Source organism: Dipodomys merriami, unplaced genomic scaffold (genome assembly GCF_024711535.1).
Source record: "Dipodomys merriami isolate MVZ:Mamm:240054 unplaced genomic scaffold, mDipMer1.0.p SCAF_16, whole genome shotgun sequence".
NCBI lineage: Eukaryota > Metazoa > Chordata > Mammalia > Rodentia > Heteromyidae > Dipodomys > Dipodomys merriami.
In genome coordinates, this window is record NW_027202937.1 from 7,633,057 (window position 1) to 7,649,931 (window position 16,875).

The 16,875-nt window shown below is 54.3% G+C and overlaps 1 protein-coding gene across 2 annotated transcripts; it reads left to right on the forward strand.

Annotated features, from left to right (window-relative positions):
- The first annotated feature begins 1,973 nt into the window (after window positions 1–1,973).
- Window positions 1,974–16,524, forward strand: Ccdc167 (coiled-coil domain containing 167). 2 transcript variants are annotated; one of them, XM_070023367.1, is made up of 4 exons: window positions 1,974–2,058; window positions 14,781–14,875; window positions 15,004–15,089; window positions 16,197–16,524. In XM_070023367.1, exons 1-4 carry the CDS (start codon window positions 1,987–1,989, stop codon window positions 16,298–16,300), a joined length of 357 nt encoding a protein of 118 aa, XP_069879468.1. In that variant the 5' UTR covers window positions 1,974–1,986; the 3' UTR covers window positions 16,301–16,524. The 2 variants fall into 2 exon arrangements, with proteins under 2 accessions (XP_069879468.1, XP_069879469.1); XM_070023368.1 differs by having other exon boundaries at window positions 15,037–15,089.
- The last annotated feature ends 351 nt before the right edge of the window (window positions 16,525–16,875 follow it).

The following is a 16,875-nucleotide window of genomic DNA, read 5'->3' on the forward strand; positions in this document are numbered from 1 at the left end:
GGTTATTATTTACACAGTGAAACACAAGCTCCAACAGAGAGATAGATAACTAGTCAGGAAGCAAGGAGCTTTTGTTTTGGTGTCACAATCTCTGACCTGGTAATTTTGCTTAGCAAATTTATCTTAATTAAAGAACATAAAAGGACAAAACTCTGTGCACAGAGACAGTTGCTTTAGCACTATTTGGAGGTTCTGGCCTAAAAAAATTAATGTTTATTATAAAAAATGGGATATCATTATCATAATGATTATCTCAAAGACATGGGAAAACATCTATAACAATGTGTTTCAAGTTGTATTTCACTCTCCATTAATAATATTTACTTGTTATATCTCTTGCTACCAATTAAGTTTTTTAAAAAGATTTGTTGTTGCTGGTTTAGAAATGAGTTCCTGCTTTGTTGCAATGGCTAGTCTCAAATTCATGGGTTCAAGTGATCCTCCCATCTCTGCCTTCCAATTAACTGGGACTACACCTGGCTGCCATTAAAGAAGACTACAGTAAGCAATATCCCAGTTTATCATGGATGGTAAAGGTACTTACTGTGACAATTTGGTTTCTGTTATTTCTTTGGCTGTACTGGAGTTTTGAACTCAGGACTTCAAGCTTGTTCAGCTTTTTTGCTCAGCTGGCCTTCTACCACTTGAGCCATACTTCTAGCCTACCTTTTCGCTGGTTATTTTGAAGATAGAGTCTTAAGTACTTGTCTTCCCAAGCTGGCTTTGAGCTATGATCCTCCAGATCTTTTTTTTTTTTTTTTTTTGTTGGTCATGGGGCTTGAACTCTGGGCCTGGGCGCTGTCCCTCAGCTCTTCAGCACAAGGCGAGCGCTCTACCACTTGAGCTACAGCGCCTCTTCTGGTTTTCTGGTGGTTTATTGGAGATAGGAGTCTCACAGTCTCTCCTGCCTGGGCTGGCTTTGAACCGAGATCCTCAGATCTCAGCCTCCTGAGTAGCTAGGATTACAGCCACCAGCGCCCGGCTAATCCTTCAGATCTTAAACCACCCAAGTAGCTAGGATTACAGGTGTGAACTATTGGCACCAGCCTGAAGATTATATATACATATATATATATATATATATATATATAATGGTGGGTCTGTCTGAGTCAAAACATGTCCAAGGCCACAGATCTAAACAACATAAAATACTATTGTGTGAATCCATGCAGATGAACATACAGAAAGGAACAGGAACTGGTAAGAATGGCAGAATAATGCATGCTGCTTCTCGTTTATGTTTTCTGTGATGGCTGTAGGTTTTTCTTAACAATGAAAATTTATTTTTTATTTATTTATTTTTTTTGGGTCCAGTCGTGGGCCTGAACTCTGGGCCTGGGCGCTATCCCTCCGCTCTTCAGCTCAAGGCTAGCACTCTACCACTTGAGCCACAGCACCACTTCCGGCTTTTTTCTTTTTGTTTATGTGGTGCTGAGGAATCGAACCCAGGGCCTCATGCATGCAAGGCAAGCGCTCTACCACTGAGCCACCTTCCCAGCCCCAACAATGAACATTTAAAAGTGAGTAAACACAGGACAAAAAGGAAGGCGAACAACAGAAGGCCACTCTAAGATCCCCAAAGGCTCAGGGGGGCTCAAGGTGGGGACTTGAGGAAGGAGCCAGGGTTGGACCTTGAAGAATGGACAGAACGCGAATGGGAAGGAGAAGGGTTTGCCTAAAGCTGAGTGGGGGTCCTCGCTTAAGGATGAAGGGGCAGAGGGAGAAGATGGGGCTGTAAAAGGGCGCCCAGCGACGTAAATGGGCCTCAGACTGTGAGCAGGCCACCCTCTGGGCCTCCACAGGCCTTCCCCACGCCTCATCCCCAAGCGGACGCTGCCCCTCACCAACATGGCCGCCGCAAGGAGGCCGCGCCCCTCACCAAGATGGCGACCGATTAGCCCCACCCCTTCCCTGCCTCGACGACCAATGAAAAGGAAGTACGAGGACTTGCGCGTGCGCAGTAGGGCCCGGTGGGCGTGTCCCGTAATGACTGGGAGGGGGATCCCGGCTAGCAACATGACTAAAAAGAAGCGGGAGAATCTGGGCGTCGCTCAAGAGGTGAGGGGACAAGGGGGGGGGTGAGGCCGCGTCGTTGGTTGCCTTCTCCGGCCGCCGGGTAGCAGATCGGCCCGGCTGCCATGTTGGAAGAGGGGCCACAGGAAGGAAGCGAGGGCGACGCGGGTTCGAGTGAGGGTCAGGGGGTGGGGAGAGGGCCCACGGGGCGCCAGGGTGGGGGGTCGTGACCCGGAGGTCAGAGGGCACGATGGGGGAGCCAGAGGTTCGGACGCTCCCGGGGCGGAGGCGGCCGATGGGAAACCCCAGGGGAGCCCCAAAGAAGGCCGGGCCCAGGCGGGAGGGGGCTGGGAGGGGGCGGACGTGGGACCGGGGGCCCGGAGGGGGCGTGGAGATGGGGGCGCCCGAGGGGGCCGGGGGGCGCCGCCGCAGGGGAGCCCCCGAGCGTCCGAAGCGCGTAGCTTGGGAATTACTTGGAGTACCTGCGGACTTTATAAAGAAAATTCTAGAATTAACGGTGTTACCAAAGGGTTTCAAAATAAGTTGCCCTCCATGGAAGGGAAAGACCACGGATGCGCACGGAGTGGCCGCTGGGTCCTCCGGGATTGATCCTCACTACCGGCCCGGCGCGATGGAGCGCGGGGCTGGCGAAGCCGGAGGCCTTGCGGGACGGGGGCCTGAGCGTGGGAGTCCTGCCCCGGTGGTCTCCCAGGATGTGTGACTTTCTTCCCATCTCTCCAGTCCCCAGAGCATCCTCCCAGAGGTTGTCAGAGAGATGCAGGGAAATGATCGTCATCAGTCTACCATCTAAAAAGTGATTCCCAGGCTGAAGAAGGGGAAGAACTACCTGGAGAGCTTGGGGGGAGAAGCAAGAGCCGCCCAGCACCGGTGGCTCCCCCCCGTAATCCTCAGGAGGCTGAGATCTGAGGATCACAGTTCAAAGCCAGACTTGGCAGGACCACCAAAAAGCCAAAAGTGAAGCTGTGGCACAAGTGGTAGAACACTTAGCTTTAAGGAACAGTTCAAGCCCCAGGACACACACACACACACACACACACACACACACACACACACACGAAGGTGGTGAAAAGCTCTATAGTAGGAAGGACATAGATTTTGTAGCTTATATTAGAACAGAGCTGCTGGAAGAGAGAAGTCCCCAAACTTAGTATCTTCAAGAACAAGAATGTTTATCATTTTCTCTAGCTGGTTAGAACAAATCTTGTCTATATTTTAGGCTTTGTGGGTAGAGTAGTGGTCTTGATTATAACTATAGTATTCATAGATTCCAAAATTTCCCTCCTGGCTAAAATTTGTTTCTCCCCAAATCAATACTTGCATCATCTTGGTGATCATCCACAGGCAAATCAAGAGTAGGAAAAAAAAATGGAGTCACCTGAGTTCCACATTTGCAGCTAAGGTTGAACCAGTGCTGCTGAGCCTCCATGTAAGCCATCATTCTATAAACAAATGTCTTTTTTATGCTCTATTTAGTGCCATGATTTTTGCATTTTTTATGCTTTTTATTGGTGATTTTGCTGCTTTAAGTGGCCCCTAAGCATACTGCTGAAGTGCTGTCTAGTGTTCAAAGGCTGTGATGTGCCACATGAAGACAGATAGGCTGTTGAATAAACTTATTTTCAGGCATGATACGCTCAGTACTGTAAGGTGCCATTGGCTGTGATTTCGGTAGTAATGAAGCAACAAGAAATAAGATCGCTTTATACAGAGACACAAATTTAAAAAAAATGTTTTGTATGGATTCATTGATGAAAATGTGACTAGAGCCTCGTGAGAACCCAGCCTGGTTCAGTGTTTGCTACTTCTGTGCCAGTATCGAATTTAAAAGAACATGGGCTAGAATGTAACTCTGTGGCAAAGGACTCGCAACATCCCGGGTTCTATCCCCAGTACCAAAAAAGAAAAGATAAAAAGTACAGTTTTTCATTTTTGCCAGTCCTAGGTCTTGTTCTCAGGGCCTGGATACTGTCCCTGGGCGTCTTTTGCTCAAGGCTGGCACTCTACCACTTGACCCATAGCACCACTTCTGGTTTTTTCTGTTTATGTGGTGCTGAAGAATCAAACCCAGGGCTTCAAGCATGCTAGGCCAACACTCTACCACTAAGCCACATTCCCAACCCAAAAGTATAGTTTAAAAAAACAAAACAAAAAACCAAACCAATAACAACAACAAAACAAATTTAAAAGAACGTAACTACCACAAGTGAGAGCCACCTACATTCAGAGCTGCTGTATTAACACGAAGGCAAGCACGGGTGATACGGGAGTGACTGGCGGTGTTCCAGTAACACTACAGATAGCTGAGCATGCTGGTACACTCAGGAGGCGGAGGCAGGAGGATCTTGAGACCCCCTTTCTCAAAAAAAAAAAAACCCCAAAAACTTCACTTACAAAAGACATGTTTGGCTCCTAGGCCTTAATTTGCCAACCTCTGGTCTAGAGTAACGGGACTGGTGCTTTGTCAGATTTACCATCTTGTGGCTCTGCCATCTCCCAGGTCCTGTGACCACCTTATCAGTGAAACCAGCACACAGCCCATTGCAGGGGAAGGCTGGAGGCACTACTCACTGTCTTAAGGATCCTGGACCCAAACTGCTCATCTTCCTTGGCAAGAACTAAGATTCAGTGGCCCACACATACCTGCAAAGGAGGCTGGGAAATCCACTCATCAGCCAGCAGGCCCCGTGCCCCGCTGGTACATTGAATAGACAGTTTGCTGTCTCCATTGCAAATTGTACCTCTTTTACATTGTGGCTATCGCCATTAAATGAGATGGTAGATAGGTGGAAAGTGTCCGGTGTGAGCCTGGGTGATTGATAAGCAGCAGTCTTTTTCTTGGCCTTTGTGGTTCTTTCACATCTTCCTACCATGACTGTGTCAGCGCATTTATTGGGGTCTTAAATTCACTATCTGCAATATGAAGGACCTGAACTGAACTGAGCTAGGAGTTACAAACTGTGCCCAGATGAGGGTTGTGCATGCCTTCCGTTTAGACTTTTTAAGTGTTTTGAGTTCCATAGTATGCGCATCTACCTCTCTTCCTTTTGTGCCATTACCAGGCTTGAACTCAGAGTCTCAAGCTTTGGGCTTGGCTTTTTTTTGCTTACAGCTAGAGCTCTACCATTTGAGCCACACCTCCAGTTCTAGTTTTTTAAGGGTTCATTGAAGATAGGGCTTCAAACTAGGACCCTCAGATCTCAGCCTTCTGAGTAGCTAGACATGAGCCACCAGTGCCGTTTTTTCTCTTTGTTTCTTAATCTTCTTGATATTCCTAGATGTATTTTTGTTGATGCTTGCATAGATATTTTAAAATACATAGAAATACATAGGTGTTTGCCATCTAGTCTCTAAGGCGACTTTTTTGCTTGGTTACTCACAGTTTTGAAATCTGCGACGCTGTGCCTTAGGAGAAGGCTGGCATCTGGCTGTGTCTCCTCTTCGCTTCTCAGTCGCCCCCAGCGGGGCTGAGTATTGAATGTGCTCTGATGCTCAGTAGCAGTAGATATTGTCCTCTTATTAAAAGTCGTGTGCTCGGAGCCAATGAAGTGGTGATTTAATCAAAAATGTTTGTTAATCTGACGAGTGCAATAAAACCCCACAAGTGAGTGATCTCAGCACCTGCAAACAGACTGCACTTGTTGTAATGAAGCAATTACCAGGCAGGCGGCACTCACCCCGGGGCTGAGCAGGCCAGCTGCATCTACCTCTCGGACATCCGGGACACCTTCCACCCTCCCGCACTCCTAGCTCCTTTTGAGGCCTCTTTCTCCCACTCATTTGCCACCTGGTGAGATCTTAGAATTGGAAGCAACTTGTAAGTTCTGAGTATATTTGGGATGATTTCTCATTTCCCAAAGGGAAATCACTGGCTGTGTGTGTGTGTGTGTGTGTGTGTGTGAGAGAGAGAGAGAGAGAGAGAGAGAGAGAGAGAGAGAGAGAGAGAGAGAGAGAGAGAGAGAGAGAGAGAGAGAGATGTGTGTCGGCACTGGGACTTGAACTTAGGACCTTGTGTTCTCACTTGGCTTTTTCTACTCAAAGCTGACACTGCCACTTGAGCCATAGCCCTGCTTTTAGCTTTTTTTTTGGTCGGTCGTGGGGCTTGAACTCTGGGCCTGGGTGCTGTCCCTCAGCTCTTCAGCTCAAGGCGAGCGCTCTACCACTTGAGCTACAGTGCCACTTCCGGTTTTCTGGTGGTTTATTGGAGATAGGAGTCTCACAGTCTTTCCTGCCCGGGCTGGCTTTGAACCATGATCCTCAGATCTCAGCCTCCTGAGTAGCTAGGATTACAGGCGTGAGCCACCAGCGCCGGCTTCAGCTTTTTGCTGATTAATTGGAGATAAGTGTCTCACGGATTTTCCTCTAAGGTTATAATCCTCAGATCTCAGCCTCCTGAGTGGCTGGGAGCCACCAGTGGCCCTGCTTGGCCCTGACTTGAATGTACTTCATTAAAGAGAAATGTACTTCAGTCTACATGGACAGGAAGTGGGGGGCTGAGTACTGAGCTGTGATTTGGTCATGGCACATGTCTTTTGTAGCTATGCTGACCCGGTGTCCTTAGCTTCCCCTTGACTAGCTGGTCTGAAATCGCCAGGTATGTTAGCTGATGTATTTTTTTTTTTTTGTCGGTCATGGGGCTTGAACTCTGGGCCTGGGCGCTGTCCCTCAGCTCTTCAGCTCAAGGCTAGCGCTCTACCACTTGAGCTACAGCGCCACTTCCGGTTTTCTGGTGGTTTATTGGAGATAGGAGTCTCACGGTCTCTCCTGCCTGGGCTGGCTTTGAACCGCGATCCTCAGATCTCAGCCTCCTGAGTAGCTAGGATTATAGGCGTGAGCCACCAGTGCCCAGCTAGCTGATGTCTTAAATCCAGGGCATAATTTGGCTGTGGTCTCTAGTATGCTTCTCTTTGGGAAGCATTTGTCTATTCATGTTACAGAACAGTGGCTTTGGGGACCTCAGCAAATAGGAGCATACTGGTTACCCCGCTAGACATGTGTGGGTGAGTGGCTGTTCACATGGCTTCAGAAGCTCAGCTCTTATCTAGCCGCTGGTTCATGTTTCAGTCCTCATAGCCACGAGATAGCTGCCACACTTCCAGAGGCCATATTCAACTTTTCTTTTTTTGAAGACAAGAAGGAGAAAGAAATGGCACTGCTATTTGTCCTTCCGTTATTAGTAGAGCCTGAGCCCTCCCAGGAGTCTCCCAGCTGATTTCTGGAGCCTCTCATTGGCCAGAAGTGGGTCATGCCTGTCTGGCTTTCATGGCCGGGAGGCTGGGGAAGCCTGTGCCGCGCTTTTCCAGCGTCTGCAGTGGAGATGAGCAGAGGAGGAGGGGTTGGGAGTCAGCGCCGTGCTGGCCAACTGCTTGTATCTAGAGCAAAAGTTATCAGGAAGGTGGCTTCGCTTGCCTAACATTGAAGCCCTGGGTTGGATTCCTCAGTCCCACATAAACAGAAAAGGCTGGAAATGGTGCTGTGGCTCAATTAGTAGAGAGCTAGCCTGGAGCAAAAGCAGCTCAGGGATAGTGCCCAGGCCCTGAGTTCAAGACCCAGAACTGGCCAAAAAAAAAAAAGCTAATGGAAAGCTGGCCACCAATGCCACACGTGAGTCATCCTAGCTACTCAGGAGGCTGAGATCTGAGGATCCCAGTTCAAAGTCAGTGCAGGCAGCAAAGTCTGGGAGACTTTATCTCCAATAAACCTCCAGAAAGAAAAAGAAAAAAAAAAAAAAGCTAGAAGCAGGGCTGTGGCTCAAGTGGTAGAGTGCCAGCCTTGCACAAAATGCTAAGGGATGGCGCCCAGGCCCTGAGTTCAAGCCCTAGTACTGGCACTTGCACACACACACACACACACACACACACACACACACACACGTGTAATGGGAGTGGTTTACATTTTTCTGGAGTTCTTACTAGGAGGGAAGGATGGTTGAGAACTGAGGAGAGGTAGTAGGCTGAAGAGGGCCGGTGACCAGCCAGCATGAGCACGGGGCATGCTAGGCCTGTTAGGCTGGGGGGGGGGGCAGCGAGTCTGGTGGAGCCGTTCTCTGCACAACGCTATGGACTTAGCACCTTCCTCAGACAAAGGCTAGAAGCAGCTAGTGGCAGCCATTAACTGGTTGCTCCACTGGCCTGAGAGGCAAGGGGCGGCCCTTGAACCAGCCACGCTGGCTGCGCTGGCTGGCCGTCGGATGGGCAGAGGTCATGGCGCTGGTGTTTAGAGCCGAGACGAGGTGCTGGGGAGAGGCTGGCAGCATGCGGGCTCTTCAGGGCCCACTGACCATTAAATGAGCCTCACCTGCGGCAGGCGAGAGCCACAGGTCGCCGGCGGGCAGGTGATTTCTCCCGGCAGCCTGCGTCTGGCGCTGTTCCACTTGACGGGGGTCAGGAGACTAAAACCTCATTACCTAACGCGGCTGGATGGCGGCGTGTGTGGAGTGGCAGTTTGCCAGCATCTTAATTAATGAATTCATAAGGCTCGGAGTGGATGCCAGTTCTTGAAAAGTGCTCGGAGCCTTTCAGTGATGCAGAAGCTTTTTGCTAATTTATCAAGAAACATATATTGGGAGCAAGAAGAGAAAACAAACCCCCAGCAACATTTTTGGCCCAGGGGTAGCTGAAGGCTTCAGGCAAGGACTGACTGGCCGTCGGGGGGTTTCCAGGGCGCTGTGCCTCACCTGGGCGGGCAAGTGTCGAGAAAAGGGACCAGCCCTCTGGCTCACTCTGCGCTGCCTTGAACAGGGGTCACTGATTCTGGAGGGCCGGGTGTTCCCATGCCCTGCGCTGGGGAGACCCTTCCGGGGCCTGTTGATTTGGGAGCTTCCCACCTGCACAGAGCCTGATGACTCGCCCCCTTAGAGGACGCCAAGACATGTCAGAGGAGTCGGCCCTTTGGGTTTAGATCGGCCCTGTGGGGTCTGAGGCTGGTCACCTGGAAAATTGAAGCCCCTCTCACCCCCCTCCTCCCCATGTGTGGCCTGGAGGCCCCAGATGGAAAGCTCCAGCACTCCTGCCAGGAACCATCTGGGCCTGTGCTCTGGCCGATTTACCCATTATAATAAATGTCCTGGGGCCTCCCGATGTGTGAAAAAACAGCAGATTTCCAGAAACCCGTTCCCAGCGGCCCCCAGGCTGCTGCGGCTGGATGAAACGCGAGGCCACTGCACTATGGATTAGCCGGAAGAGGAAGGCTTTGATACTCTTGGGGGGCGGGGGGCTTATCAGCCGCAAGCCCACGCTCTCCCTCTCCCAACTGGATGTGTTTTGTGTGCCTTTGGAGCAGCTTTGACAGTTTGGTGGTTTGGAGGAGGCTTCCTGGGGTGCCTGTGAAGTGGGGTGTAGGCTCAGTGCGAGCACAGACGCCCAGCTCCTGGCCCCCCGTGTTTCAAAGCTCGCGAATGCCAGGCCGGCCCTCTGACAGCACATCTGCTGTGTGGACAGACCAACAGCCCGGCACAAGGTCGTTCCAAGTAGAGGTGCTGTGAAGTCAGAACAGCACAGTTCATAGGGCTTTATCTTTGCTGTAGGAATGACTGTTTCCAGAATCTTCCTGGTCAGGGATTTTTGCCTGAGGGATGATAGCAAAAGGGCTTAAGGTGGTGGAAAGGGGGTAGGCTCAGAAGCAGAGACCCAGACTCAGACCCGGGCACTGCCACTGCAGGCACATCATTCAGCATCTCCATCTCTGTGGAGTTTGCTGTGTGTGTGTGTGTGTGTGTGTGTGTGTGTGCAGGGTAGAGGGGGTGCAGGTGGTGGTCAGGGGTCGGAGTTGCTTAGGGCTGACGTTTCTCTCTCTGATGGGGGTGATGGTGAAGGGCGCAGACCTGGACGGCCTGTGTGGCTCTGGGAAAGTCACTTCACACAGCAGTGTGAGATGCTATTCTTGCCATGCCTCCCGTGAACACCTGTGAACGCGCTGCCGGGGCGCTGGCGTTGTTACCGTGTGCTTTCATTGTGAGTGGACTCTTGGTTTCCAGAGCCTGCTTTGACTCACATTTTGTCATCCAGACTCCGGAGACCCCATGACAAGCTGGGCTCAGGGACTCACCGCCTGGCTCTTCATTAGATGCTGTCAGTGACAGCCAGGACCTGGCCAGGCAGCTGCAGGTGAGCTCACGGCCTTGACTTGACTCTGGAGGCCAGCCCGCTTCCAGCGCCCTCCTCACACCTTGTGCTAGCCCCTGGGAGCCGGGCCCTGGGGGGACAAGAAATGACTTCCTGGATGGAGCCCAGAGGTGCCTGCCTTGCCTCTCCAGAAGGCCTGGCCCTGCAGAGGCTCTGAGGCCGTGGGCCGAGCGTAGATGGTGTGGGGCCCCGCGGGGCCAGCCCTCGGCCCCTGTGCTCTGCTTTCTCCACGAGAGAGGCACCAGGTTCCCGGACTCCAAGGAGGCTCATTCAGGGCCTCGTTCCTGGAGGCTCCACACTGAGAACACTGGAAATCCCCTCATGGGGATTTCAGATGAATTTTACCATTTCTCTTAACACAGTGGTTTTATGGCCTATGGGACCCCAGGGAGCCTTGCCTAAAGCTCCGAGAGTGAGGTGATATTCCCCGGCTGAGGGGATTCAGTTTATCTGGCCTGGGGCTACGGAACTGCCAGCTGTGGCCCAGGGCAAATCGCCTCTGCTTGACTGCCGGAGGAGCCCTGCCCTGACACTGGCAGCAAGAACGCCTTTCTTCCCTGGCACCTGCCGATGGGAGCCGAGGCTCTGGTTGGCTGCGGCCTTGATTCCAGCACCCCCCAACCCCCCCCCCCCCGCAGTCCACCTCAGCCTGCTGGGCACTCCAGGGCTGTGGAGATGCCCTGGTCTGGGACTCTCCTCTCAGACAGGCTCCACATTAGCAGTCACGCCCTGGCTTTGAGTTCAAGTTCTGCTCAGATGGCGAGAAGCAGTACCCGGACAACAGCCTGCCTTACTCCTGAGCCTTCTCTGCTAATCTGCACGTGTCCTGGGCCTCATGGCCAGGGCTCCCCCCAGGCCTTGAGCACCTTTCTGAGGGGTGCACCTTCTCCCTGCTCCCCTTCTCCTCTCTCCCCTCCCGTCTCCTTCCCCTCCCTGCCAGCCCCTCCTCTCCAGCCATCTTCAGGGCAGTTTTTAGCCACTGTTGTTCTGGGTAGAGAAGGAGCCGCTACCTGCATGCCCTGCCCGCTCACCCTCCTGACACCACGGGTCAGCTGAGCTGCTGGCCAGCCTGCAGCCAGGTGCCCAGAGGCGCTGGCCTTCAGAGTCCTCCCTTCCCTTCCGTCCCTCTCCCCCCTCTCCTCCCTGCCCCTCTGGACTCGCTCAGGGTCTCTTTGGGCTTCTTTCTGCACATGACTCCCCTGCCAGGCCTGCTGCTGGTCTCCCCTGTCCACACCCCCGTGCCTGCTCGGCTGCCCTCTGCCTCCACACCACCCTGTCCCGGCCCCCGCCCGGGCCGGAGCGCAGCTCCCCGGAGCGCCTCATCCCCAGCCAGAGAGGGGGCTGATCCCCCGAGACGCGGGAGACCCGCAGGCCGGATCCCTGCCAGAGGGGCTCCCCCCACCGCCCACCCCAACCAGCACACCTCCCTCCCCCATTTCTCACTCTTGCTACCCATTGAGTTGGTTTTTACCAATTCCCCAAAGATCCAGTGAACACCATTCCCCATGGAAAGCCCGTGGACCACACCGCGCGGCCCCGCGCTGGCCTGTGCAACGCGACTGCAGTACAGGAGGACGGGAGTGAGCGAGTCGCCTGCCACGCACAGCGCATGCCAGCACCGTCAGGGCCCAAGCAGATAGCCACGACACCTAACCACGCTTTTTGGCTTCTACACACTTGGGCTCCCAACTGCTTGCCCAGCTCTTCCCCTTCAACTTCTAGGATCCTCTTAGCGTTTGCCTTCTTATCCTCTGCTCCTGTCTTGTCCACTGCTGCCCGTAGCGGGGCAGAAGGAATGACCCAGCGACCACAGTGAGCAGCAGACTGCAGAGTGCGGAATCCCTGGGCACAGAGTGAAGCGTTGACTGAGAAATCTCTATGGCCCGTTTCTGGTCTCCCCACCCGTCTGTTCTAGCCACCACTGTGGACCCCAGTCACAATGATGAGAGGCACCAGGTCCCCGGGGGTCCCCCATCTTTACAGCTGCTGGGAACTGCCTCTAATTCTCAAGGGCTTCCTCAGCCGGGCCAGGCCAGGCCCCCTGCGGGGTCTCCTACGCCTGGGCTGTGGCCTGCAGGGCGCCTCGCGGCCCAGGCCTCCCTCGCTGGAGGGACGTGCTGCTGTAGAAAGGAGCTGGAAGTCAGCGGGGTGTGCTCACTCATACAGGGAGGTTAGAACTCGGCCCTAAAACCTTGATTTGTGTTCGCCCATTGAAGCCTCATTAACAAGAGGCAAATGAAAGTGGGGATATTCAGTGGAACTGCGAATAAATTGGGCTTGTGCAGATAAAGGCCCCCGACCGCCAGTTCCTCAGGCCCTGTCCAGAGCTTGATGGCAGATTGGTTTGGCCACTTGGGGTTTGCCAGGCTCAATTGTAAAGTTTTGCTTAGCGTGCGTTCCGGACTCGCTCCGAGGCAATTACCACTTGTTTGGGCAGCTGGTGGCCTTCCAGGGGTTTACGGACGGAAATCCTCAACCCGTGCCTTCCCCCTTTTAGAATGACTTGCAGACCTGGGCCTGGCCCAGGGGACAAGGCTGGGCACCGAGCTGCGCTGGGACTGGGCTCTGCCTAAGTTATGTGCAAGCACAGCTGTTCCTCCGAGCTGCCAGTGGGCAGCTGTGGGCATGACAGGAGGGCTCGGCTGCCAGTCATTCCCCGAGACTCAACCGTGTCCTCGGCCCGCGCCACTCGTGCCCAGCCTCCACCCACTCCAGCAGTGAAGACTGGGTTTGTCAGGCCCTACACCAAGAGAAGGTGGCAGCGCCCTCCAAGGTGGGAGCCGCAGTCTCAGGCATCCTTAGCGGCCTGGCGGGTCACAGACATGAGTGGACTGGGGCTGCAGCTGGAAAAGGTGGGGCTTGGATACACACAGCAGGCGGGGGGTGCGCATCGACTGTCCTCAGCCTCCCAGAAGGACAGCTTGGGACGGGGGGGGGGGGGGCTCCCACCAGGTTTGGGGAGGAGGCAGACATCATGAATTTGGCTTCCCTTGGGTTCCAGCCTCGAATTTGGTTCCATCCTCCTCCCCTTCCTTCCCCTGTGCTTTTGTGCTTTCTGGTTTTGGGTGTCAGCACTGGGGGTTGAACTCCCAACCCTACACTTGCAGGGCAAACACTCCCACGGAAGCCAGCTCCCCAGCCCAGACTGGTTTCTATGCCATAGAAGACAGGAACCCTGGAGGACTGGGCTGTATGGGGAGCACCGCGCCAAGGGCCGACGACAGGGTGGCCTGGGCCCCGGCATCAGGCTTGCGCTGCCCCCAGCCAGCTCCACAGTGTTCCTGCCCTCAATGTGGTTCCAGGAAGGTCTTCGGCCTCCCCACGGACCCCTGCCCAGGACAGCCCTCCCTTTGGGTGACCATTTGCAGAGGAACAGCACAATTAACCAGGCAGTTAACTCAAAACTTGCAGGGGCTTCCTCCCACCGGGCCCGGCTGACTGAACTGGAGTTGGCAGTGGCCAGGCCGCAGGGAAGGGTGGCCGGTGTGTCATCTGGACCAGAGGCTCAGACACTTGGAAAACACCTCCCCAGATGCCCAGCACCCCCCCCCCAATACAGACCTGACCTGGGATTCCCAGGCTCTGGCCAGCCTTCCCAAGAGGATAAGACTGGAAGATCACAGTTCGAAGCCCAACTCAGGCAGAAAATTCTGTGAGACTCCCATTTCCTATTAACCAGCAAATAGCCAGACTGGAGATATGGCTTAAGTGGCAGATGCTAGTGGAGAGCAAGCAAGCCAAAACTGAGGCCTGGAATTCAAGCCCCAATATCAGCATAAAAAAACAACAACCCAACATATTTTTGGCATCTCACCTCTCAGTTGCTATTTTGCTTCACAAATTCCATCCATCTTGATTGATGAAGAGTAATTTTTTTTGTTTTGGGTCCGGTCGTGGGGCCTGAACTCTGGGCCCGGGCGCTGTCCCTCAGTTCTTCAGCTCAAGGCTAGCGCTCTACCACTTGAGCCACAGCGCCACTTCCAGTTTTTTTTCTTTTTGCTTATGTGGTGCTGAGGAATCGAACCCAGGGCCTCATGCATGCAAAGCAAGCGCTCTACCACTGAGCCACCTTCCTAGCCAAGAGTAATGTTTTTTACACAAGAAATAAGTTAGAGGTAGAAGTTGTTTGGAAATGGTTTTCACTCATTTTTATGACATGTCTGGTACCCTGGCTTCCGAGATGAAGCCTGTCCGAGGGAAATACAAACACCTCGGCCTCGTGTCCCCGCCAGGTCTGCACCTCACGGATAGAGTGCCTGCAGCCTCCCACAGCACGTGTGTCCTTCCAGTCCTGCGTGGGGGCCGGTCGCACCGTGCGGGTACCTCTAGAGGCCCCTGTTATGAGCCCAATTGGGCACTGTGCCAGGGAGACAACGGCCCAGGGACTGCCCTCCCCCCTCAAGCCCACGCGTGGCCTAGAGGATCAGGACAGCAGTGAGGCCCTGAGCAGCACCCACTGCCCTGCTGGGGAGGGGGAATTCAGGCAAGGCATGTCGGGTTCTTCCCAGCAAAGGGGGGGGCTGGAGTAGGGCACCTGCCAGGGAAGACCCCTAGCAGCGTCCTCTGCCGTCCCAGTGTTTGGAGGAAGCCGCGAGGCTTTAGTGCAGCCCCTGCTGTGTGTTTCAGATTGACGGGCTGGAGGAGAAACTGAGCCGCTGTCGGAAGGAGCTGGAGGCCGTCAACGCCAGGCTTGACCATGCAGAGCTGAGCCCAGAGGACAGGTAATGCCCTCCGGCTCCTCCCCGCCCACTACCCACCCTGGGCACCCAGTGTGGGCTGGGCCTGAGGCCCAGGGTATGGGGGCCCTGGCCTGACCCTCAGCCCGTCCCCTCCCCCCACGTCTCCCCAGGGACTTGAGCTATAAAACTTCGCCCTTCCACAGGCGGTCTCTGGAGAAAGAGAAGAACAGCCTCATGAGCAAAGCCTCCAACTTCGGTAAGAAAGTTCCCTTCCCACCCAGCCCCAGGATTAGGAGGGTTGTTCTTTGTTGCAAAGGAGCATAAGGTTCCCTAGTGGCTCAGTATGGTTTGGAGGGGTGTGGCTGCAGCCAGGTCCAGAACCTTATGTCCACCTCGGCCCCATGTCTGCTCTCTCCCATTCCCACACCCCCAGCTGCCATCGGAAACCCCCTGCAGTGGGAACAGAGCAGCCCCCTGCGGGCATAGACCAGGCTCTTGTGGGTGGAGTGATGCTGCCATCTTCTGGGCGCCCGGGGCAGAGCAGGGAGAGCCCTGACTGAGCAGCCCTGCCCTCCGAGGCCGGCCGGGGAAAATGGTCTGCAGAATTTCCTCCCATCCCGGAGGCCAAGCCTGGCCATGGATGCACCCAAGAACACCAATGCAAATCAAGCCGGACCGGGCCTGGGGGGGGGGGGGAGTCCTTACTCCTGAAAGTAGAGCGGCGTTGGACCTCTGCCTCCTTTCTGGGTCTCCAGTTCCTGCTGCGCCAGGCTAGGGAGGGCAGGTGCTGGGGAGGCCCACATGGGTCTTAGCTGCCCTCAGTTTCTCCTGGAAGGAGCCCTAATGAGTGACATTCTACCAGGACATCACACCACCAGCATGCTTTGCCCTTCAAGTGTGGCCTTTCTGGTGATTCCACCACCCACTGCACTTGAAGAGCAGTGGTTGCTCAGAATTTGGCACCATAATTTTGTCAGCTGTGGGGCTTGAACTCAGGGCCTGGACACTGTCTCTGAGACTCTTTATGCTCAAGGCAAGTGCTCTACCACTTGAGCCACAGCGCCACTTACAGTTTTCTGGCAGTTCATTGGAGACAGTCTCATAGACTTTCCTGCCTGGGCTAGCTTTGAACCCTGATCCTCAGATCAGAGCCTCCTGAGGAACTAGGACTATAGGCATGAGCCACCAGTGCCTGGAAGCACCAGGACTTTTAGCCTAAATGTGCAGGTTCTGCGGCTATGGGAGATCAAGGGCACGGGCTGGAGTGGCTAAAGCAGAATCTCTTATCCTGCAGTGTCTGATCATTTGGGATGGGAAGGCTAACTGGTGAGCCCAGACTATCCCATTCCCCCTTTCCTCCCAGAAAAGGAGCTCAAGTTGCTTCGGCACGAGAACCGGAAGAACACCATGCTTTCAGTGGCCATCTTCATCCTCCTGGCCCTGCTCTATGCACACTGGACCATGTGAGTCTGGGATCGCTGCCAGCACCGGCTTTGTCATGGCTCTCTGCTCGGGACCAAGACCAGTGGACCAAGGTGCAGGGCACGCTTCTTCCTTACCGGTGTTCGAAGACCTGCCCACCTGGCTTCCGGGGCCCCGGCTGGCCGTGGGCCGTGTGTGTGGAGGGACATGGTGCTGGCTCCTCCTAGCGCCCACCCAAGGGAGAGGCAATAAAGAGCGCGGGTCACTCTGCTCTGAGTACGCATGGTGTGGCGCCGCAGGGGAAGCGTCCTGCGTCAGGATGCCAAGCTCCTGGTGCAGAAAACACAACAGAAGTGGAGTAGTCCCTGGGCTCCTCCCCAGGTAGTGTGCTGCGGCCTGCAAACACACCGCATGCCCGCCACTCAGTGCCATGGCCTGTAATGGCAGAACATAAAATGCAGCCTGTGCACTGAAGGGCAGCTCGGGGCTTGAGGTGGTCTTGGAGGTGCGGGGAGCTGAGGTCATCTGTCTTCAGGAGGCCAGCAGGGCGGAGGCCTCTGGGCTGACTGACCTATGGTGACAGCGGCCAGTAAATCAGTAAATCAAGGCAGGAGCAGCAG

Excerpts from the sequence above, each read along its gene's own strand:
- Ccdc167 (XM_070023367.1), top strand. The coding sequence starts at position 1,987 with ATGACTGGGAGGGGGATCCCGGCTAGCAACATGACTAAAAAGAAGCGG. Across the intron at positions 2,059-14,780 it reads ATCTGGGCGTCGCTCAAGAG|ATTGACGGGCTGGAGGAGAA; the intron begins GTGAGGGGACAA and ends TGTGTGTTTCAG. Across the intron at positions 15,090-16,196 it reads GAGCAAAGCCTCCAACTTCG|AAAAGGAGCTCAAGTTGCTT; the intron begins GTAAGAAAGTTC and ends CTTTCCTCCCAG.